Below are 25,152 nucleotides of genomic sequence, written 5' to 3'. Positions count from 1 at the left end.
AATTCTGACTCCGGGTCTTCTTTCAAACATCTGGTCCTTCGGTCCTAAACTGTTAACCCCTAAAGGCCTGTTCATCCGCCGACGTTTAACGCCTCATGACTAAACAAAGGGCGTCAATGTGAGTGTGCACACCGGCGCGAAAATCGCCACGCGCGTAAAAGCGTCATTTTTAAAAAAAACGCCTCGGGTTCGTTATTTTGGTTTGAAGCGCTGCGTCAAAAACTATCCGACCAATGAGATTGGCGCTTTTGTTCACGTGTCTGGAGCTTCTGAAGTTACAGTAAAACACAACTTGGGGGCGCTCAAACACAAAACGGTCTTGCATACATCTCGGAACATAAAGAACTATGACATGAAACTGCTGAGAGAAACCCGTAATTTAGAGCGTAAATGGAAACAAACTAATTTAGAGGTTTTTAGAATCGCTTGGAAAGACAGTATGTCACGTTATAAAAAGCCCTAAAAGCAGCCAGGGCTGAGCACCTCCGCAAACTAATAGAAAATAACCAAAACAATCCTAGGTTTTTATTTAACACCGTGGCTAGACTAACAAATAAACAAGCGTCACCTGAACAAAATATTCCTTTACAGTTTAGTAGTAATGATTTCATGATTTTTTTCACTGAGAAAATAGAAAACATCAGAACCTCAATTATGAACGTTCAATCCTCAATCGCGCCTTATAACTTAGCCTCAATTATCACCCCGCAAGAACGATTACAGTGCTTTACAACTATAGAACAAACAGAGTTAAATAAACGTATCACTTCATCGAAAACAACAACATGCTTATTAGATCCTATACCCACTAAACTACTGAAAGAAGTGTTACCTGTAGTGGAAGAACCTCTTCTCAATATTATTAACTTATCTTTATCTTTAGGTCATGTTCCAAAAACATTTAAACTGGCAGTTATAAAACCACTCATTAAGAAACCACAATTAGACCCAAATAACCTAGCAAATTATAGACCCATTTCAAAACTTCGTTTTATGTCTAAAATACTAGAAAAAGTTGTGTCCGCCCAAATGGGCTCTTTCTTGCAAAAAAATGACATCTATGAAAAGTTTCAGTCTGGTTTCAGGCCACAACATAGCACTGAAACTGCGCTTGTTAAAGGGGTCATGACATGTTTTTTTCTTTTCTTTTATTATGTTCCCTTAGGTGCAATTATAGTATTACTATAGTTTTTTGGACAAAAAACGTTTAAAATTTAGTGATTTATGACCTTTTCCCACCCTGTTTCTCATCATCTGATTCAAACAGTCTGTTTTGGGGGTGTTTCCTCTTTAAGAGTTCAGTGTTAACACCCACTGTTATGATTGGCTAACGTCAGTGCCTATGCATCAATTGTTAATGCCCCCTTGTCAAAATGTACGGATTTTGCGGAGCTGTGTTTACCGTTACCATAGTAACGGGTGATGAGTGCGAGGCGATTGCAATGATGTTTGAGTCTTAATCTATTTTTTACAGTCTATGGTCTGAATCAGAGTAAATGAACCACGTTTTGACAACTGAGAATGCATCAGCCCGTCCACATAGAAAGTGTGAAACTATTTTGTCAGTTTGACAGCCTACATCAGGGAACGACAAGTGGCGGCCCGCGGGCCAAAACTGGATTATTTTCTGGCCCGCCGGAACATTTTGGAAGTCCTAAATGCTGCACAAAACTCTTCCACTACTTGATAAAAGCCGTATAGCAATTTTTGTATAGCATTTATAATTATTATAGGCTACTTAATCTCCTTCTTTCCGAGACTTTCTTTTATTGACATTTGAATGTGAGATTATGGAAACGAGATCTAAATTTTGCGGACCCGTCAGGTCGGGAAATAAAGCGGGTGAACATCGAGTGTATTTTAAGCGGTTGCTGAATAGAACCGCGTGGGAGCGGGACGGAAAAAAAAAACAGTCCCGTGCAGACCTTCTTAAACCATAGGTGTGTATGTGTGTGTGTCCCGAATATATAATAATAATAGAAAAGGAATAAAGTTCAAAAGTCGGACTTTATTAAAATGGCTGTAATCTGTTACCACAATAGTAGCCTACTTGATCTGTTTAAAATGTGTTAAATTAAAAATTAAAAATCAAAATTAAAATTTGTCTAATCCAGTAATTATTTTTTTCTATTTTTGATCTGAGCACAATCAGAAAATCAGAAAACCCGTCATTATTCGTTTTTTTTTTTTCATTTTAGTTCAGGAATGGAAAAACAAGTTGTTTTTCATCTTTTTATTTTTGGTTTTAATTTGAAAAAAACGATTGAACGAATGATCCACGGACTGTGACGACCCATCATATTCCGCGATCATAGGCCTATATAAGAGTATTTAATTTGTATCCATAGGCCTACTCTGTGTAGCTGGCCCGCCATCTACTGGCTAAAAAAAATATTGGCCCGCGGCCAAAGTTACTTGCCGACCCCTGTCCTACAGTTTGCTAGCTAGCTATGCCTTCGTCACGGAAATGCGTATTACCTGGATGCGATCACGTACAAAACAGATCGGTGTCCTTATTTAAATTTCCGAAAAACTATCATATCAACAAGAGGATTCATTTTGTGAAGAGCCACCTTGATGGAGAGCTGAGGATCACCCCCAAAACCCGCCTCTGTAGTGATCATTTTACACGGGATAGTTTTATAAACTTTCGTCGGAGACAACTGGGATTCATTCACTAATAATCCGCAGTTACTGGTGAATGTGGCCGAACCGACTATCTCGCCGACAACTGGTGCCATCATCGGCAGTGCGTGCCCACCAATGAGTGTAAGTTGCCTTGTGTGCTTATGTTATAATTATAGTAGGTAGTCCAGGCTCGAACATGTACGGCTTTGTAAAACAAATTAAGCTGCTAGGAGCATCCTTTCCGGCTGTAGCGGTGACAGTTGAGTGTGGCGAGTCGACGGCAGCGAGCTTTGCCTCGAGTGGGCGTGGTTTCAGCGCAGCCAGCGGACACGCCCCCAGCGTTTGAGAGCAGAGACTACTGCTCATTTTTTCAAGATTTTGATCGCTTATTTTATGTACTTGCTGGCTTTTTTTATCATTCAAATTTGGCTGGGTGGCTAATAACACATTTTTCTGTGGTGTGACAAACTCAGAACACATACTTAATTTTGACTTTACAGGGACTTTAATACTCTTCTTCTTCTTCTTTATATGGCGGTTGGCAACCAGCTTTCGGTGCATTACCGGCCCCATCTGGACTGGAGTGTGGATCAAGGGTCGACCTACACTTCATTAAATTCTATTTAATAACCCAGTTATCTTCAAAAAAGAAAACAAAAAAGAAAAACAAATTTCACCAGATCCTCTTGCAATATATCATGCAAATTTAATGTCATCTGATTCTCACCAAGTTGTGAAATTAATCTTTGTCTGGCTTGATGATATTTAGGACAATGCATAATTACAAGCTCTATAGTCTCTTGACTATTGCAATATTCACATATTCCATCTACATGTTTTTTCATTATAAATAAAGTTCTGTTTAATCCTGTATGACCTAGCCTCATTAGATACCACATCTTCTTCACTCTTACTTCTACATGTATTCCTGTTCTTTCCCACTTTTCCTTGAATTCTATGTCTTCCAGACTTTTCATTATCCCATAAACACTGCTATTTTCCATTAATCTTTGCTTTAATTATACTTTTAATTTCAGCTTTACTGTATTTAATATTCACCTCTATTTCAGGCTTCTCTGCTGCATTTTTCGCACATTTGTCAGCCAATTCATTACCTCCTACACCTATATGAGCTGGTGTCACGGGGTGACAAACAGCCCCGGAACAATTCCCCTCTGGAGAATTGTTCCCGTTGGGACGTCTTCAGCGCAACACCGTCCCCGGACCTGTATGAGTGTTTGTCGTCATGACAACTAAACGGCAGATTGGTGACAGGTGTAGGGACTTCACGCTGAGCGTTTGATTGAGACCACTCCCGCTTCTTGACAGGATAAAAACACACAAGGAAGAGAAGGCTGGGTTGTGCTGTGTGGTGCGGTGCCATGCTGTGGTGTTGCGCTGTTCTTCTGCCCCGTTGATCTGGATTGTTCTTCCCCCTGATCGTTGTTGGCTTCTCTCCCGTGGGGATTTGTGTATGGAACTGCAGTTGAGGGGTTGTCTTGAAGGAAAAGGAGTGTTATTTGAGAGGACTCGGGGACGGCCAAGAGGAATGAAATTCGCTGACTGAGCTGGGGAAGAGAAAGATGAGTAGTTATCAAACTGAATCTCATAACTGCATGTGTTCTACACTAAATTGGGTATTGGATTGAAGTGCTTGGAGCATGTGTACACCCTTCACCGAGTGAAATATTGATTCCTGTTGATTTCCTCATCTCCTCTCCCCGATTGGAGTCCAGCAGAGTGAAGTCCGTCTGTGACCGTGAAGACAAATCTCTCGAGTGTTCTGTCCGCCCCTGGCGATCATCAGTCGGGTAGACCAGGATCTGTGGGTGAGTGCTGGCCTTATGCGCACTAGAAGAGTGGAATTGCAGTGTGTAAATTGACGTTTCCCCTCACGAATACATGTTTAGAGTTGGATTGCAGTGTGTGTGTGTGGAAGAATACCTGTTATTGCCCCGCAACTGCCCATGTGCCCTGGGGATCTACTATTTACCGTGAGAGCTGAGTGAGATTGCTTACATCTACGTGCGGTGTCTAGAAAGAAGAACCTCTGCGAGACAACATCACCCCACGTGAGAACCGTACACTGCTGTTGAAGTTGATTCTGTCTGCCCTAGAGAAGCCCCGTTCAGCCTGCGACTGAGTCTGCTGCAGCCCTAAGCCTATCTGCATGGTGTGAAGTTATCTGTCCCCTGCAACACACGTGAGAACTGTACACTGCTGTTGAAGTTGATTCTGTCTGCCCTAGAGAAGCCCCGTTCAGCCTGCGACTGTGAGTCTGCTGCAGCCCTAAGCCTATCTGCATGGTGTGAAGTTATCTGTCCCCTGCAACACACGTGAGAACTGTACACTGCTGTTGAAGTTGATTCTGTCTGCCCTAGAGAAGCCCCGTTCAGCCTGCGACTGTGAGTCTGCTGCAACCCTAAGCCTATCTGCATGGTGTGAAGTTATCTGTCCCCTGCAACACACGTGAGAACTGTACACTGCTGTTGAAGTTGATTCTGTCTGTCCTAGAGAAGCCCCGTTCAGCCTGCGACTGTGAGTCTGCTGCAGCCCTAAGCCTACCTGCATGGTGTGAAGTTATCTGTCCCCTGTAACACACGTGAGAACTGTGCACTGCTGTTGAAGTTGATTCTGTCTGTCCTAGTGAAGCCCCGTTCCGCTTGCGACTTGGAGTCTGCTGCAGCCGAGCCTTGATCCCTCTACTCACCGGAGATACTCACCTGTCTAACGCTCTTCCACTGCTCTCCCACCGTGAGTCTGGCATCCGTCTGTGAGGGAGCGAGCTGGGATTTCTCTACTCACCTGTGATACTCACCTGTCCAACGCTCTCCCACTGTGAGTCCGACGCCAGTCTGTGAAGGAAGTGATCTCCGTTCTCTCTACTCACCTGTGATACTCACCTGTCCAACGCTCTCCCACTGTGAGTCTGACGCCAGTCTGTGGAGGAAGTGATCTCCGTTCTCCCTACTCACCCGTGATATTCCCCTGTCCAACGCTCTCCCACTGGGAGTCTCGCCGGTTCATACCCACGGCGGTGCTGCTCTGGGTCCCTGGGAAGGAGAGGACAAGGAATTTTAGACTAGGACTTCTTGGAATAAAAGTTTATATTCCTTTTACTCCTGCCTCCTCCTTTGATACGCTCCTCTGGGTGATTGTGGGTTAGGGGTGGGTGCAGTCTGGTTTGGCCCACCCCGACCTGTGACAGACATTTTTTATGTCACAGGTCGGGGTGGAGCGCCAGCGGGCCGCCCACCCCTTCGCTTGCGTGACGCCCCTGAGGAGCTGGCCGTGGGCACGAAGGAGACAGGCAGACACAGAATTCAAAATAAATATACTTTTTTATTAAATAATAAAAACAATATTAAAAGTCTCTTCAGTTCAGGTTCTCTTCATGTATCTCTTCACATTTCTCAGCACTTTCGGACAGAGAGAGGAATGGACATAATCCACAGCTTCCGCATTCTCTTCAGCGTTCTCTTCGCGTCTCTCGGCCCAGCATTAGCAGGCTCTTCAAGCATTAGCAGGCTCTTCCAGCATTAGCAGGCTCTTCAAGCATTAGCCGGCTCTTCCAGCATTAGCAGGCTCTTCCAGCATTAGCAGGCTCTTCCAGCATTAGCAGGCTCTTCCAGCATTAGCAGGCTCTTCCAGCATTAGCAGGCTCTTCCAGCATTAGCAGGCTCTTCCAGCATTAGCAGGCTCTTCCAGCATTAGCAGGCTCTTCAAGCAGTAGCCGGCTCTTCAAGCATTAGCAGGCTCCTCACTGGACTCGGACAGAAAGAGGAATAGACACGTGTAACTCACAGCATTAGCAGGCTCCTCACTGGACCCAGACAGAGGGAGGAATAGACACGTGTAACTCACAGCATTAGCAGGCTCTTCCAGCATTAGCAGGCTCTTCCAGCATTAGCAGGCTCTTCCAGCATTAGCAGGCTCTTCAAGCAGTAGCCGGCTCTTCAAGCATTAGCAGGCTCCTCACTGGACTCGGACAGAGAGAGGAATAGACACGTGTAACTCACAGCATTAGCAGGCTCCTCACTGGACCCAGACAGAGGGAGGAATAGACACGTGTAACTCACAGCATTAGCAGGCTCTTCCAGCATTAGCAGGCTCTTCAAGCATTAGCCGGCTCTTCAAGCATTAGCAGGCTCTTCACTGGACTCGGACAGAGAGAGGAATAGACACGTGTAACTCACAGCATTAGCAGGCTCTTCACTGAGCTCAGGCAGAGAGAGTAATGGACACGTGTAACTCACAGCATTAACAGGCTCTTCACTGGACTCAGACAGAGAGAGGAGAATATGTATAACTCACAGCATTAGCAGGTTCTTCCAGCATTAGCAGGCTCTTCATTGAGCTCAGGCAGAGAGAGGAATGGACACGTGTAACTCACAGCATTAGCAGGCTCTTCACTGGACTCAGACAGAGAGAGGACAATATGTATAACTCACAGCATTAGCAGGTTCTTCCAGCATTAGCAGGCTCTTCCTTGAGCTCAGGCAGAGAGAGGAATGGACAGCTGTGATTGCGAGTGAACAGCAGAAACAAATCCCACACTCACATTTCCACCACACACTGCAAGGTTTCACTCGTGCTCACTTCCACAATAAAACTGCAACTCAACAGACCCACAGTGCACCAAGGCCTCCGCCCGCCATCCAGCCGAAGTTCTCTCTGGCTCTCTCATCTGTCTCTCTCGTCTGTCTCTCTCTCGTCCACTCTCACCCGCGGCCTCCCGCCGCGACCGCGGCCACGGCCGCTCACGTGCCGCATGCCTCACCTCTCACTCTCTCGTCGTGTCCCCCTCTGCTGGTGCCTCTCTCTCCGGTGGCCTCCCACGGCCACGGCCACGGCCACGGCCGCTCACGTGCTGCGCGTCTCCGCTCACCGTGCCCTTCTTCCCCCCTTCAGATTCTCAAATCTCTTTTTATTCCCTCCTGAATTACTGTCCCAATCTCCACCGCAATCAACTCTGACTTGATGCAGCTGGCACTAATTTCCCTTGTTCACCTTCCCAGTCGGCCATGACAGCAAACCGGAACCGGCCTGGTGTTACCCCAGAAGTGCTCCCCAAGGGAAACACGCACTGATAGTTTTTGGTTCCGCCTGCCTTTTCGTCACCCCGTGACACTGGTACCCATATAAATGTAGTACTAATACCAGACTTAATCAGATTGTTTGCTAATTGCATTATTTCAAACACTATGTCCTGTCTAGACTCAGAGTGAAGATGCTTAAGGCTTATCAATGCTGAGCTGGAGGCTGAAGCTATCACTGCTTGTTTAGGTCTATTGCTCTCTACCCACATCAATGCCATCCATATTCCTATCATTTATGCTGTATATACAGCTAAATCATCATTAATTCTTTTAGCAAATGCAATGTTTAATTGAGGGATAACATGAGCAATTCCCATTTTCTTATCAGTCCGTTTAGACGCATTAGTATACAATATAATTCATTCTTTATATTTGCTTGTTATATACTTCTGAGCCCTGTAATGATCTATTCCATTAACCTCCTTTTCCTCCAATAAGCCTAAGTCGACTGGAACTTCTGACAATGTCCAAGGAGGTACCACTGGATATATACGAAGAGTTCAGATGCAAAAGCCTCTAAGTGCTATCTGAAATTTTCTTTTAGAATGATAATTTTTAGCAAGCTCGTATATTTAAGTTCAGCAATTTCACTTAAATGACAATGATGATAACCTTAATTGTCATTTAAGTGAAATTACTGAACTTAAATATATGAGCTTGATAAAAATGATCATTCTAGAAGAAAATTTCAGATGGCACTTAGAGGCTTTTGCATCTGAACTCTTCATACATTAATACTCGCATGTGTTCAGTGTTTATCAGATTCAGCGTCTATGTTGCCTGTCTTTCATGTTGTGTTATCTCTATCGGCTGGCCACACCTGAGCGCCAACCAGTGGCCTGGATGGATAGTTCCAGTGTCGGTGTGCTCTCGGAGACTGTCCTCGCTGCAGCCTTTTAATCAAATACTTAATCTGCAGTGACTTTTTTTACTGTAAATAAATGTATTTGTATTATTAGAATGTAATTTTCATTGACATCAAAAAAAAGTTATGTGATTGTATCTTATTATCGGTTTACCATGTATTTTAGTTCTATTGGCCTATGTTTATTGTAATTATACCTGTTCCTACTTAAAACACAGAATAGATGTGAGCAAATGAAGTCTCAAGAATGGATGCGGGGATGTCCCGTACGCGCGTGCGTTGGAGACCGATGACGTCACCACCACTCACTCGCGCCGTCTCTTCCGTCATTCAGTTTCAGTGTCGAGTCCTCTGAGGTGAGATCAGTTTACGGTATTTCTCATATTTACACTCCATCAAACACCCTTTATACAGATTGATTAAGCGACAGACTCATTTCTGTATTGTTTGCATCGATCACAGCGATACTTGTGTGTCTTTTCTGGCGTCTTCCTACTGAAATAAACATTTAGTGCAGCAGCAGCGAGCATGAGGAGAATATGTGGAGTTCATTCAGACCTGAGCGATTTTGTGTTCGTTTATGTGATTGTCTCGATGTTTGTGTGAGAACTGTTACTGAATGTCAAGTTAAAGTTTGAGATCTGTGAGCGGAATTGATCCCAAGTGTTGCTGTTGCCATTTTCATGTTTACCTTTATTTCTTTGTCTATAACGTTATTTATCTTTTGCAGATTTCATTTACTTGTCAAAATTTAGATATATTCTATTGTCCTGTATGAGTAATGAACGTGGGGAATTTAAAATATATATATAAATGTGAATATAAATAACTATTATTTAAGTTTGACACAGAAAACATTATTATTTTCAAGAGTTTTGTGATCGTTGTCAGTTTCTGCAAATACAATTCTTTAACATGTTTATGATCAAATTACTTTATTGCACTTAATGTTGTTATTAAGTCGAATTTAGATTCATATGGACATATTATGGTTATGCATGTAGAAGTTCACAAAGATAGGTGTCAATTTATTTAGCTCTATTATTGATGATTCATCCATGTTTTATTGTGAGAAATAACAGTATTGTCTTTCACTAAAGCAGTTTTATAGGCTTTTATCATATATCCTGACTCAAATAATGTGTTTCTAACAGCAAATGAAAAGTCTAACAAATCATTCTAACTTTCAAAAAAAGATTATCTGCTGACAGTGGTGTAACTTTGTTTTAAAAAGTGGGTGGGACAGGTGGGGTGCGGGTTGCTAATACAATGCTAAATCAGATATATGTACAATAACATTACGATGTCCAGCAATCGATTTAAATAGCCTAGTAGGCTACATGGGGTTTAATTTGTCTATTTAAAATGAGATGTAGCCTAATATATGTTGTCAATGGCGAGAATTTTTGTGAATTAATGCATAGATCCACCTTAAATTTAGTGTTGTCACGATACCAAAATTATTGTTTCGATACCGATACTAAGTCAAGAATTGCTATTTCGATACTTTTTCGATACTTTTCCTGAAAAGGGAGAAACACTCTCAAATATCTTTGCTGTGCTTTATTTTAAAACCGGGACAACATTCTAATCATCTAACACACTAATAAATGAACATATGAACAGCAGAATATTAAACATTTAAACAAAATATGAAATATCAAAATATAAAAAATAATTTAGAGCAATGACATTCAAGGTAAAATAATAATAATAATAACAGCATTATCATAAGAAACATAAGAGTTACCAGTAATAACTTTATCTTGATTCTGAACTTTGAATAAAAATATGAACAGCGATTATATTAAACAATGTTTCTGAACTCAAAAGATTAAATATCAAAATATAAATAATATAAATTTAAGCAATGGCATTCAAGGTAAAAAAGCAAATAAAATTTAGCAGCAATATCTCAGATATTGTAACTTATTCTGTCAGTTGTGCAACCTTTCCTTTCAGAGGAGAAAACTCAACCAGTGAACTTTATTTTAATTCTGGACTTTGAATGAAAATATGAACAACAATTATATTAAACATACGAACAAAATATTAAATATCAAAACATAAATAACAAATTAAAGCGATGGCATTCAGTTTAAAAAAAACAAATCAAATTTAGCTGCATTATCTCTTATCAAACCTGAGTTGTTGTTTTTTCACTAGTGAGCATTAACCCTAGAATGACCAGCAGATGTTCATTTCTTGATGTCCAGTTCAGTTCTTGGCCAAGAAAACTAGCGTTTCTAAATGTTCCTCAGTCAGTCTGGAACGTCTCGGACAGCAGATATTCCCAGATGTGCTGAATACCCGTTCAGATGCACAACTTGAAGCAGAAATGCAAAGATACTTCTTCGCAAAGTGCGCCAGGATGGACAGTTGTGCCTCATGTTGACTCCACCAGGCCAGGGGATCCTCTGCGGGGCTGGTTTCTCTGAACTGTTTGTAGTCAACAAACTCACCATTTAATCTATCTGTGGGTGTTGCAGGTGTGGGAGAATGTTGCCCCTTTCTTCTCTGAGGTTATGGTGCAGAGCTCTCCTATTCCTCTTTGGTGCAGCACCTGCTCCTCTAGGGTCCACTGGACTGTGGGGTGGAAGCTGAACGGCCTCAGCTTTACGGAGCAGTTCCATCTTTATATCCTCCTCCGTAGTTACAAAAGTACCTTTAAATCTAGGATCAAGGAATGTGGAGGTGTTTAGTGTCATCTGCAGGTTGTGATCATCATATCTTTTCTCAAAATCTCCTCTAATTTTGTTCTTCATCTCTAGAGCCAAGGGGCGGTCGCCTTCCTCGTCTTTTAGGCAGGCTTTGATTTGGACAGGACTGATGATATGGTGGTTTCTTTCTCTCCACTCAGAGCATCAGTGAAGTCATTGAGTGGAGCCAGAACATCCCTCACGGTTTCTAAAGTGGTCATGTCTGTGTCCCTGGGCATCAGGTGCCACTTCTTCCGGTCCTCAGCCAGAAGAGCAGAGACAGCTTGCTGTTGCTCACAAAATCGTTCCACCATGTCATAGGAACCCCATCGGGTGGGCTCATCATGGATTGATGCATGTTGTGGCAGGTTTAAAGACTTTTGTTTGTCTTTGAGCAGTCTAGACATCTTGTTTGATCTGGAGAAGCCTGACACAGTCTTACGGAGCCTGGACAGACAGCTTGCCACACGATCGATATCTATGGCTTTGTTCAGTGCCAAATGCAGATTGTGCCCAAAACATGGTATCCAGGTGTATTCACTGGAAGCCGTGCGGTTGTGTGACGCATTATCTGTTGTAATTCCAGCCAAATTAGCCATATCTAGAGGTTTGCTACCCGACCCGAGCCCGACGGGTCCCGAAAAATGTGCGGGTTTCGGGTCGGGTTCAGGTTAATGTTTATTGAACAGTCTCGGGTTCGGGTCGGGTTCGGGTTTTGTAACTAAGAAAAACGAAATAGGCTATATATAGTTTGCGTGCCGTCGTGTGCTTTGCCTGCTTGCTGTGTTGTGGTGACCGGCACGCGAGAGAGAGAAAGTTGCGTGAGCAGATGTGCAATGTGTGCATAGGCTACACAGACCGTGGTCTGTGTAGCCTATGCACGCATTGCACATCGAGAAGAAAGCAAAAACATTGCAAAGCGAGAAGAAACCGCTCTGGATGAAATGTGAATTTTAAAACAAATTAAATGAACAACAGCAATAACTTAAATAAAAGTGCTTTAAAAAAACATTTCGTTTGTATAGGCTATATATATACTGTATATCTTCAGATGATCCTGAATGGCTTGTTGAATGAGTGTTGATAGTCTGAGGCTCATCAATATTAACAGATCTGCTGAAAACACTCTTTATTTCATGACAATAGTTCCTGTTTTCACCTCATTTATTATGCTGATGTCTTCAGATATAAATTGCCACTTAAAGTTCAATTCATTGGTGTCAACAGACTGAGGGTATTTGTTGATTACTATACGTACGTGTATGTCTGTTAATGCTTTCAACTGTTTTTCCTACCATTTATATTTTGAAGAATTTACATTTATTATATTCTGTTGTCCATTAGATTAAAAACAAACTCAGTAACTTATATACTTTTGATTTTGGCAGATCAACTCCTCACACTACAATTCATCATCATCATTGAAGCTCCTCACACTACAATTCATCATCAGTGAAGCTCCTCCCACATCATCACATCATCAGTGAAGCTCCTCCCACTGCAATTCTCCAATAAATGCTGTAAATTCCCATCAGCTACAAGTGAAGACGAGCAGCAATGCATCAGGAAGAGCTGAAATCTGTAAAGACTGAGTTTATTAAAGAGGACATTGAGAACATGAGTGATCCAGAACCCTGCAGAATGAAACACACTGAAGATCCTGAAGAACAAAGAGGTTGGTGTTTATTCTTCATTCATTCATAGGGGTGTAACAATCATGTCACCATCATATCACAATTAATATTTTTATTCTGGTGTCACTATTGTCCTGTGAATTGGGTTTCCAGCACCAAGTCCAAGCCTATTCATTTACACCCACAATATAATATGATATTTAGCATTTTAATCAACAATACATTTTTTGTTAACCTTTTAACATATGTGATGCGATCTGGGAAAACCCACCACATGGTGAAATTTTACCTATTACAGGTTTTGATATCATATGGATGCTGGTATCAAGCCCTTTCCAAATCTGTTTTTATTTTTATCATAGCTTGTTGCTAGCAGAAGTTATGTTTATCTGAAGTCGGCCGATCTCTATGATTTTCTGGAACGGAATTTTGAGAAAAACAGGTTTAAATAACTGTCACCGTTGAGACGCGTCCATCTCGCGATTGTTATGAAACTGCGTGACGTTATAGTTTAAACAGGATTGGCGCGAAATGCGCACTATACACATTCACTGTACATGTATGCGGTTTATTTTAAAGGTAAACTATCTTTGTAGTCTTACGAGACGGACAGGTGTATGGGATATACGGCGATTGTTTTTTTTTTTTTTTTTTTCACCTCTGCCGGGCGCTAATGGTCGCATAGAATGCATTAGAGAAAGAGAGTATTTTCAGCTTGACACTATAAATCGCTGTTTTTCTGCACTAAACAAGGGAATTTTGCCAAGATATTTTCAGAGATAAGAGAAAAGATGTTATAGAATAATAATTTAATGGAAAAAAAAATTTGACAAAAAAACTGACATTCAAACTATTTTGGAATTTACTGAAAACGGCCCAGCGCGACATCCGACGGGTTTTCCCAGATCGCATCACATATGTATTGGAGTATCACAATAATATCATATCGTGAGTTCATTATCATGATACATATCGAATCCTGACATGAGGGTATCTTTACACGCCTGTTAATTTATGATGCTGAAGAACATTCATGTTATAAAGCTTCAAGCACTTCCTCACTTTAAGATTTGCTGAAGCAGGATAGTCCCTCTCTAGTCAATAATTTTATCCATTACAACTCATCTTTGATCATCAAAATTAAATTTTTAAACATTTTTTAAATACCTTTAAAACTTGATTTTCAGTACACAGGGTCTTCAACAGCTGTGAATTAGAATTACCTATGAAATGGGTGCAAAAATGTTTCGACTTTCAACAAGTGGTCAGTAAAGGGAGGTTTGAGAATTTCATATTAAAGCTAGGGTAGGTAATCCTGTTCAGAAACACTTTTTTTTATACTGGGTGAAATGGTCCTTCCATCCTGAGAGTAGTCAATACATTATGTGTTCAGAAAAAGGAATGAAAACAATCAGACCTCTGTAGCAGCTGCAGGACAGTAAAAACTCTGACCAATCACTGCCACTCGGTCCGAGTGTAAAGAACCAATCAGATGCCTTCATGTCTCGTGCTGTCACTCACTCTCGCAACCATGGCTACCACCCCTGTTGCTAGATCTGCCCATATGCGCGCGCACCCGTTTGATTTGAGGAGTGCAAGTCAAGAGATGCGCGGAACCTACGAAGAGTGAAATTATGGCAGAGAAAGAGCATTCAAAATTCAAAGCACCTGCATATTCAGTCAGCGAAGGCAAACAAGGCAAAAACTACTTCCTCGGACCCTGGTTGCCCGCACTCTTGAACGACCTCCTCTGCTTCGCCCTCGACCCCGGACCTGTCCTTGAACCGACCATGAGGTACTTGTCACCGGACTGTAACGTTAGTCCTCATCAGAGTCAACAATGCTTTCATCATGGAAACTCTTACATGCAAAACACCATATATGTTATGAATCTAACACGAAATTCACCTTCATCACAGTGTAACTGATGGTAATGGAAAAACGTGTATCAGTGCAACCTGTTTTTAGCTTTGCCTTATAAATATAGCTCGCTAGCTATAAATATAGCTTGTTACCGAATCAAACAAAGTAGCCGATATTTTAAACTTTACCAGTATCGATATGCTAGCTTGATAGTGAGTACTAAAATAAATCTTATTTGTTTATATTTATAGTGATAAAGTTAGGTATTTTATTACATGTGATTCTGACATGATGTCACTGCATGCACTGCGCTCCTCTCCACTCGTCTCAGGTAAATAAATGCGTCTTGTTCCAGCTGAGCCTGAGTGTTTGGCGTCACGCGTTCATGTGTTTTGGGGGCGTGGCTTTGGAAGGAGCCCAGAAGGGAGGGGTAGAGTGAATGGAAATAATGAGCTGTGTTAATTGCAGATTAAAAGGTCTACAGTCACTCGATTTTTATACTCTTTTTCAGAGCACTTACATTTTAATTATGTATTGGTATATAAAGACAGTTTAAACAAATTTAAAAAAAAAATATAAAATTTTATAAAAATCCAACCTACCCTAGCTTTAATTGTCAACATTACTTCAACTGAATATTATTTTAGGTATTTTATTTCATATTTATAGTATATCTGGTTCACACTTATTTTCAACCATTTTGAAACTTGTAGGACACAGATAATGCTAAAAATTGTTAATTCAACACTAGTTGAGTGTTTTACTTCCACTAAGCCGTAAACAACCAGTGAAATACTTGATCTATGAACTTAATAAAATGCTCATTTTAAAAACTGGGTACAATGAGATGACATTATTCTACTCGACCTGCAACCATTGAGAAATAAAATTACATTTAAAAGTGTAAAAACAAGGTACTTTTTCAACAGACCATGAATAACCCCTAAAACGTAATTTTCTTGGGATATTTGTAAATTAAATCAGGAGAATAGACCACAAAAGTGCAGTATGTGTTGTCCTTTTTCATACTGTTATAGCAGAATATAAAGGGGAAAAAAGATTATAATATGGAAGAAAAATGTGCTCTTGCCATATTCTTGTTATAACCCGTCACGTTAAAATACCAAGTGTTATGTTAATCTCATGATGTCTGAATATAAAACATGAAGAAAAATTGACAGCTCATTGAGTCAAATTGACAGATGAACTATACTTGTTACTCAACCTTATGATTTGAAATTATTTGTTTCAGTCATTTTGAATGGAAGATCCCCAGACTGGAAATACCACCCATAATTCAAAACGCAGTTGGCTCATCAAGTCAAATCACCATGTAAATAGCGCTTTTAACAATATAGATTGTTTCAAAGCAGCTTTACATTGATAATAAGAAATTACAGTAACAGAGATTGTTTTGGCTTTACAGCAGCTCTAGAATAAAGTTATTGTCCAGTTAAAGTTAGTTTTGATTGATTGATTCACTCCTGTTGCAAAGATAGTTAGTTATTAACTTAGGGGCCGCTAACCAGTGGCGTATCCAGGACATTTTTACTGGGGTGGCCAAGATGGGACACAAAGCTAGAGTGGGGTGGCCATATATACTATAAAGAAATGTTATGTAAAACTTCAAACTGTCATGAACAATAGAGGATTTTAATAATAGTAACAAAGTGCAATAACAAAATGCTTTCACATAGGCCATAAAGACCACAAGACAAGACTTAAAGTCCAATGCAATGCCACCAAACCAAATATAATTTAGGGGTTAAGGTGCTTCTTCATAATGTAACTTGTGAAAATTAAACAAACAATTGTAACAAACCAAACAAAACTAAAAAATTCATCATTCATCTTACACCAGATGAATTCTCCTGTTTTGGTGATTGTAGCAAAAAGTTTAATAAACTTGTTCATGTCAATTGCTATTCTAGCCTCAATGCTGAGAACACCCAGGTTGCTCAGTCTGTCATCTGTCATTGTTGTGCGCAAATGGGTCTTGATGAGTTTAAGAGCTGAGAAGCTGCGCTCACATGCTGCACTGCTTACCGGAAGGGCTATGGCTATCTTGCATAGATGAAAAAGCTTGTGAAAACATCCTTATGGGGTTCAAGGAACACTGCAAGTTCAACAATACCGGACAAGTTTGGCATTCCACTTTGCTGTTTCCTTTGCAAAAGCCTCCTTGTCTGGTGGAGTTCATGACTGAGATCTCTTTCATAAATTTCTCCTAGGCGAAAGACTGCTTCCTCTTGAAGGAAACGTGCTTTTGGGGTCCAAAGCTTGTATTCCTCTCATTATTTCACAATTGTCTTTGGAGAAGCGCCTGTCTAACTCTCCAAGTATGGTGTCCACAATGGGGTAGAAGATTGTCCTCCTAAAGGAATCCTTGTCACCATCGTTACATTTGCGCTGACCCAATGTAGAGGTTATGACAGACCCACCAAGTCTGGAATTAACTTTTTGAGACCTCTTTTTCCCTGCATTTTCAATGGCTATATTGCACTTTGTGGCAGTGTCTACAATACTTTTCCACAGATTGTCAACAAATGTTTCACTTCTGTACACCTGAAATGAGTCTTTGAGTGCACTTACTAAATCCACTGCCATGGCAAGGTCAAGTGAAGGAGATTGGAGGGTGTCAGACAGCACCTTTGCATCCCCAAGGAGCCTTCGGAAGGTTGCAAGAAGACTGACAAAGCTTAGGTCTAGCTAAGTCAGCAAACCTCGAGCATCTACAGATCTTTCCCCACTATTTTCTGTAGGAATGTCATGCAGAACACGAAGTACAGCAGGTAATCGGTCCATTAGATTCCTGCAGGCCAAGTATCTACATGCCCATCTCGTGTCACTGAGCTTCTGCAAGTCCCTCGGCTGACCTTCATACATTTCCTTTTGCACATCCAGCCACTTCTGGTGAACATAGGACCCAGACATATACACATAAAGCTTCTGCAGTAGTGCAAAAAAGCAATCAGCCTCTGGGACTGCCTTCACAGTATCAGTGAGTACCAAGTTCAGGCAATGTGCGTTACAGTGTACATAAACTGCATGTTTTGCGTCAGTCTTTATTCTGGCTGCCATTTCAGAGTGTTTCCCACTCACTTTGTACAACAAGATTGGATCTGTACTCAAGTCCATATCTTTCAAAACAGTGGATGATTTTGTCCTTGAGTCCCTCTGCATCTAATCGTGTCGTTTGTTGAAATTTAAGAAAACTTTCGTGCACTGCCCCATTGTAGTAGTACCTAAGTACCAGAGAGAGCTGCTCCTTCTTTTTCAGGTCTTTGGTTTCATCAGCAATCACAGAGAGCACTTCACTTTCATTCACTTCCTGAATTATCTCCTCATGGACCATATTTGCCAAGCATTCTCGGTTTTCATTTTGTATTACACTGCTCGTGTAGCCTACTTGGCATTCTGCTTTCCCTTCATTTTTTTCTGTACCACTGGGGTCATGCTTTGCAATCATTTCCAAAATTTCTAAAAAGTTTCCTCTGTTATCTGCCTCTTCTGTCTCACGGTGACCTTGTTGTGCAATGTTTTGTGTTGCCGTCAAAAGAAGTACTTCAGCCGCTGTTTTAATATATTTTCGATTCTCTTGGACTTTCTTGTTGTATGCTTCATTAAGGGCATCATGTATGGAACAATCTGTTACTATTGCCTTCTTGTGCTCACCCCATGCAAACATGGCATTGACATGACCCTCTGACTTTTCATGTACTTTAAATCCACCATCTTTGTACATTGCCTTTTTCCAATGAGAGAATCCCAGTTGTGATGTGAGTACAGATGCTGGGGTGTTTGTCAAAAGAGAAGTCTCGACATGCAAAACAGTATGCAGAGTTTTGGCTTTGGGAGTACTCAAGCCATGGGTGTTGTTTATACCACTCGCTGTTGAAGGACCTCTTCCTGTTGCCATGCATGGTTCGCGGAAATACCTTAAAGGGGGGGTGATATGCTATTTCATGCATACTGAGTTTTTTACACTGTTAAAGAGTTGGATTCCCATGCTAAACATGGACAAAGTTTCAAAAATAAAGTTGTACGTTTGATGGAGTATTTCTGTGGCAAAAATACTCCTTCCGGTTTGTCACAAGTTTCGGAAAGTTTTTTTCGAGTATGGGCCTGTGTGACGTCAGATGGGGCGGAATTTCCTTATACGGGTCCTAAGGGCACTTCTGCCGGAAGGGCGCACGCACCCGTAGACCAGAGCGAGAGAGCGAAAGCAGTACGCCCATCAAAGCACTGTGCTTGGCTTTAGGGAAGTCAATGTCACCAAAGAAGTGGGTTTTTGGTTGCCAGTGCAAGACAACCCTGCACAGATTCACAAAGAACCCAGCGTTAAAGGGATACTGCACCGTGTTTTCATATTAAACTATGTTATTCCCTTAACTAAGACGGGTTGATGCATACCTCTCTCGTTTTAGTGTGTGCACTAAATCGCTCTGTCTTGCGCGAAACTTTTTTAGCACTTAGCTTAGCCCAGTTCATTCAATAGGTGCCAAGCAGAGAAGCAACAAAACACCTTGACGTTTTCCCTATTTAAATACAGTTACTCGAGTAGTGTAACTCGACCTAGGACGGTGACACAAAACAAAACGTTGCGCTTTTCTAAGCGTGTAAAATGGATAACTATATTGTATGGCGGAATACCATAGCAAGTGCTTGTGAGCACTTCGACTTGGGCGCTGTAATATCTTCACTCGTGAAAAATCCTCTCACCGGCCCCCGCTCCCTCTAGTGATAATAAATATTATAAATAATCGTGATCAGTCCTTACTTCAGTTTTTATGAAGTTTCATTCAAAATGATTAGTTACAAAGTGAATTTGTGGTCAGTATTACAACTTCCATGTTATTTAAATGGAAGGCACTCATAATGTTGTGTAAACTGAAAGATAAAATGTCACAACATAGCGTGAGGTCCAGGTGGGGCAGCATGTCTTGTGCAACATGTCTTGTGCCTCTCTGTCATCGGTGTCACCATCACCTACTGACATGCCCTCTGTATCACTAGATGAAGAACCTGAAGTAGTAAAACCATTACACCCCCATAGACTGTATGTGTACAAATTAGTGTCAAACATTTTCCTTTGTCTTTTCATAATGTTTTGTGTTGAGATTTAAAGAATAGATTGTCTATGGTTTAAGTGTGGGGTTTGCTGTGTCTTAGCAAATTAATAGCATACACTTTGGGCAAAATTGGACCGTCCTTTTTAAATTAAATTTAGTATGAGAGTACACGACAACTTCAGGTAACTGTTCATAAATTACATATCTGGACATAACAGAACTTGAGTTACCATGCTTAGCAGGTGGAGCTCCAGACACTGCTGGATCCTCCTCTGGGTGTGGCTGGTCAGCTGTGGGAATAAACAGATATCTGAGAAATCTGAGACATCAATAGGCTGGAGGTTGTGACACACACACACACACACATATATATATATATATATATATATATATATATATATATATATATATATAAATATATATATATATATATATATTTTACACTCACACAGTCATACATATGTACAAACATACATACATACATACATACATACATACATACACACAAACGTGTGTTTCTGTGTGTGTATATATGTATTATGCACATTTTATTATTGTTCTTCTGTCTTTTACAACTGTTTTAACTATTGTTCTTGTGTAGTGATGTTTTAGACAGTAGTAATTGTATAACTGGAGTGACAAACAACTTGAATGTAGCCTTTTCACTGCAGCTGGTAGAAGCTGTGGCTGGCTCTGACTCTTTTTTTTTTTTGAAGAAGCTCTGAATATCTCTGCTTCTTTTCATAACTAATCTTAACCCTAACCCTGGGGAGAATGTAATTCAATCACTCAATCAATCAATCAGTCAGTCAGTCAATTAACTTTGAAGTAATAGCTATAACTACAAATGTCAAGCAGGATCATTGTCAAATTGGCTTAGAATCAGTGTGCAAAATACAGGTGTTCGTGGGGCTCTGGAACCCCTTAAATAAGCTTTGACTCCATTAAAATGTCAAAAAGAAAGGAGGTGCCAACAATGTGCCTAATAGACATAATTAAAGGATCTATAAAGGTTTATTTTTACCTTTTCACCCTCAGTCTTAAGTCCAGAAAAAAGCGTTTCATATTTCATGGCACGATGGAAATATTTTATTATCTGTAGAGTGGGAAAGGGATCCTTGAGCAAGTAAGTACACTGGACCTGTTGTTCTAGACTGTGATGACACAGATGTGTATGTCCAAGCAGCTTATGCCTCGCAGCAAGTCAGAGGTGATCTGCTGATTAAACGCAAGCATGCCTTAATCAACTGCCGTGCCATGCTCTCGTAAGAGGTTGCAGATATCATCATACCTCTCCATGTGATCACTGGCAGAGACCATACCTCAGGGTTCTATGGGCATGGGAAGAAGAAGGTGTTGGAGAAGGTGAAGATCAATTCTGAGGCAAGAGAGCTCTGGGACGAGTGGGTGAGAGTGGAATTAAAACATGAAGTCAGAGCGGATATGAAGGCATTAGTCCTCTCCATCATTTATGCTGAGAGTGCAGATGTGAGCTGCGGGAAGGCCAGAGTTTCCAAATGGCACAAACTGAAGAATAAGTGTACAATCTGTCTCCCACCTGATGATGACTCTTTGAATCTTCATATGGAAAGGACAAACTGCCTCACATATTGCCAGCTCCATTACAACCTGCAAGAGCATCCTTCTCCCATTGGTCACGGCTGGGAACTAGTGAACGGAAAGTGTCGACCAGTGTGTCACACCCTGCCCCCCTTGCCCCGGCAGCTCACACCTCATGACTGCTCAGATAAGAGTAGTACTGATGATGAGAGGAGTCAGTGTGGAAATTCGACAGATTCAGATGGAGAGACTTTTTGTTAATAGAATGTTAATAAAAACAACTCCAAGCTAAAGAATCTCCTCTGTCTCCCTGCTTTCATTGGTTCCACCCCTGACATCTGATTACCTTTGTGTATGTTGTAATTGTACTATCCATATCTGAACTCAGTATGAGCAGAGCTTTCCCATACACAAAAGAAATATATTTGAAATATATTTTCAGTATATATTTTGGAATATATGCAAATATTTGAAATAGGCCCAATAAATATATTTCACACTTAACATCATATATTTTTGTTATATTTCAGAATATATTTCAATGTATTTGGAATATACAGTATGCCATATATATTTTGACACTTTTGGGGACCCATACAGAAAAAAAAAAAAATACATTGAAATATATTGAAAATTTCGGACGCGAATTTCCCGCTCAGTGTGCAAGGGCCTGTAGTTTGTTTATTAAGCGTGCAGGGCAACCACCCATAATAGAATTACAATAAACTAGCCTTGAGGTGATGAACGCATGAACTAATTGTTCCGCATTTGTCAATGAGAGCATATGGCGTAATTTAGATCTATTTTTAAGATGGAAAAATGTGGTTTTGCAGATACTAGACACGTGACTTTAAATGAAAGAGTGGTATCAAAGAGCACACCCTAACCGACGACGAAGACTTAATTCTAGGCAGTATTCTGACAGTATTCTAGGTTATTAATTGAGGAAGTTTTTTGTCCAATAATTAAAATCTCTGTTTTTTCAGAATTAAGTAGTAGAAAATTACTAGTCATCCAATTTTTTATATCTGCTATGCATTCCGTTAATTTTTTGAATTGGTAAGTTTCGTTAGGTTTTGAAGAAATATACAGCTGAGTATCGTCAGCATAACAGTGAAAGCTAATGCCATGTTTCCTAATGATATCTCCTAATGGTAGCATGTACAGAGTGAACAGCAGCGGTCCTAATACTGAGCCTTGTGGTACGCCATACTGAACTTGTGATCGATAAGACATCTCTTCATTTACAGCCACAAACTGACTACATCAAGTGTTAGACAGTATTCTAGGTTATTACGTGAGGCTCGTCAGGAAAAAAGGTGGATATTGAAATTAATTAAACGGCAATCTAAACATTGGTGTCATAATAGCAGCTCTATTGTACATTTTTGATATTATTTTTGATAATTCTGTTGATCGAATGTATAATAGTTTTCACTTTTATGATGCATTGAAAATGAAATTAATTCCTTTTTTCTTTCATTTCAGACCTGATGAAAGTGAAGGAGGAGAGTGAAGAAGTGAGTGAAGTGGAGGAGAAATATCTTGTCAAATCTGGAGAAAAACCTTTAAATCATTCAAAGACAAAGACCTTTTTGAAGAGAAGAAGAGCCAAGCAATCTTTCATCTGCACTCAGTGTGGAAAGAGTTTCCCAAACACACGTAATCTTGAGATTCACATGAGAGTTCACACTGGAGAGAAGCCGTTCACATGTGATCAGTGTGGGAAGAGTTTCACACAAATAACAAACCGTAATCAACACATGAAAATCCACACCGGAGAGAAGCCACACACATGTGATCAATGTGGGAAGAGTTTCACGCTGTCAAAACACCTTAAAGAACACATGAAGATCCACACTGGAGAGAAGCCACACGCATGTGATCAGTGTGGAAAGAGCTTCATAAAAAAACAACATCTTGAGCTTCACATGAGAATTCATACTGGAGAGAAGCCGTTCACATGTGATCAGTGTGGGAAGAGTTTTGCACAATCAACACAGCTTCAGAACCACATGAGAGTTCATACAGGAGAGAAACCGTTCAATTGTGATCAATGTGGGAAGAGTTTCACACGATCAGCATACCTTAAAGAGCACATAAGGATCCACACCGGCGAGAAACCATTCACATGTGATCAGTGCAGAAAAACATTTCTTGTGGCACCCGCCCTAAAGAAACACCTTAAAGTTCATACAAAGGAGAAGCCACATTCATGTTTTGTGTGTGGAAAGAGTTTTTCAGTGCTGTATAATTTACGTACACATCAGAAAATTCATATTCATGTAAAAGATCATGTGTGCTTTGAGTGTGGGAAGAGTTTTAATTTAGTGAGTGATTTAAAACAGCACCAGAGAATTCACACTAGAGAAAAACATTACAAGTGTTCACACTGTGACAAGAGATTCAGTCAGTCATCAAGTCTAAAAACACATGAGAGGATCCACACTGGAGAAAAACCTTACAAGTGTTCACACTGTGACAAGAGATTCAGTCAGTCGGCAAATCTGAAAACACACGAGAAGATCCACAGTAGAGAGAAGCCGCACACGTGTGATCAGAACGGAACGGGCTTCGCTTTTGAAAGTCAGCTGAAGCCAGGGCTCGACATTAACGCATGTCTGGGCCAAGTGGATTTTTTGAAGGTCCAAGTGAAAGAATTTTACTTGGCTGACTCGACGAGTAGCCTGATTTAAATGTCAGTAACAAAAAATAACTAGGTAATCGCCAAAACGAGAGAATGATTCTGATGTTGTTACATTTAGTGTAAGTGCCGATTGATAGTGGTGTAAGACTGGTGCCAAAATGGCTGAACCCACTCGACCACACTCTGAGGAAACACAGAACTCTTGCTGGAATCAACATTTAAACACTTTATAAAAGAGGACCACATCTAACACACCCACCGCACTGTGTGGAGACAGAAGAGTCTCGCCTCACTATTGATTGCCCACATCGGTTTCTGTTCCCACTTTCTCTATCCCCTCATCCTCCTCATTGAGCATCATGAACTGAAGATGCTCAAATATCACCTAAAAGAGCATGATAATTCATGTTTGGTATCATTTTGAAGGTCTCAAAGGGTCTGGTACTTTTTTCCTCTACTTGATATGGAATGATATCTTGATATGGTTTTGTTTGTTTGCTATAAAGTAAAAACGCTGGGTGAGCATTGTGGTGATTCCATCATTTTGCCAGGGGTTTAAATAAAATGCATCTTCACACAGAAATCAAAAGAAGAACAAGTTAACCAAGCTTTCTGGAATACCCCTCAGGAAGATTCATTTGTGTTTGGTTCGCCCTCAAATCCTACATATTGCATGAAAACATTTAGTATATTCCCCAGTAACAGGAATCTTATAATGTGCCAAAAGCTAACTGTAAGTGAAAAGAAAACCATTTAAATTAAATAACTGATCTACCAATATGATGCCACTGTCAAAACAATATTTCAAAAACAATGATTTGCATTTATTACATATCCTTGTTGTTCCATATACTTATGCGGTAAAAAGTTAAGCTTGAAAATTAAGGACCATGATAAAAATGCCTGGCGATGAAATTCAGATAATTTCACTGGTATTTTGTCAATGGTATAATAACAAACAAGAAGAAAATATTAACAACTTTAGAAAGCAAAAACTTTTGGGAAGGGATTAAGTTCCAAATGGAGTAAGGATTTCAATTTACTTAAAATGTATTATTTAAAATTCACAATTTTCATATGAATTC

General features: G+C 40.5%; 1 protein-coding gene across 3 annotated transcripts; it reads left to right on the top strand.

Annotated features, from left to right (window-relative positions):
- The first annotated feature begins 8,895 nt into the window (after positions 1 to 8,895).
- Positions 8,896 to 24,843, top strand: LOC308704146 (uncharacterized protein). Of its 3 annotated transcripts, none has more exons than XM_081388257.1 (3): positions 8,896 to 8,964; positions 12,680 to 12,966; positions 22,909 to 24,837. In XM_081388257.1, the coding sequence occupies exons 2-3, from the start codon at positions 12,849 to 12,851 to the stop codon at positions 24,114 to 24,116; spliced, it is 1,326 nt and encodes a 441-aa protein (XP_081244383.1). In that variant the 5' UTR covers positions 8,896 to 8,964; positions 12,680 to 12,848; the 3' UTR covers positions 24,117 to 24,837. The 3 variants fall into 3 exon arrangements, with proteins under 3 accessions (XP_081244383.1, XP_081244382.1, XP_081244384.1); XM_081388256.1 differs by having other exon boundaries at positions 8,909 to 8,948; positions 22,909 to 24,843; XM_081388258.1 differs by lacking the exons at positions 8,896 to 8,964; positions 12,680 to 12,966 and adding an exon at positions 14,578 to 14,720.
- Positions 24,844 to 25,152: the final 309 nt, after the last annotated feature.

This window comes from Scardinius erythrophthalmus (genome assembly GCF_964197995.2).
Source record: "Scardinius erythrophthalmus genome assembly, chromosome: 1".
Lineage (NCBI taxonomy): Eukaryota > Metazoa > Chordata > Actinopteri > Cypriniformes > Leuciscidae > Scardinius > Scardinius erythrophthalmus.
Note: the sequence above shows the minus strand (reverse complement) of the source record. Positions and strands in the feature narration are given on the sequence as shown.

Excerpts from the sequence above, each read along its gene's own strand:
- LOC308704146 (XM_081388256.1), top strand. The coding sequence starts at position 12,849 with ATGCATCAGGAAGAGCTGAAATCTGTAAAGACTGAGTTTATTAAAGAG. Across the intron at positions 12,967-22,908 it reads AGATCCTGAAGAACAAAGAG|ACCTGATGAAAGTGAAGGAG; the intron begins GTTGGTGTTTAT and ends CTTTCATTTCAG.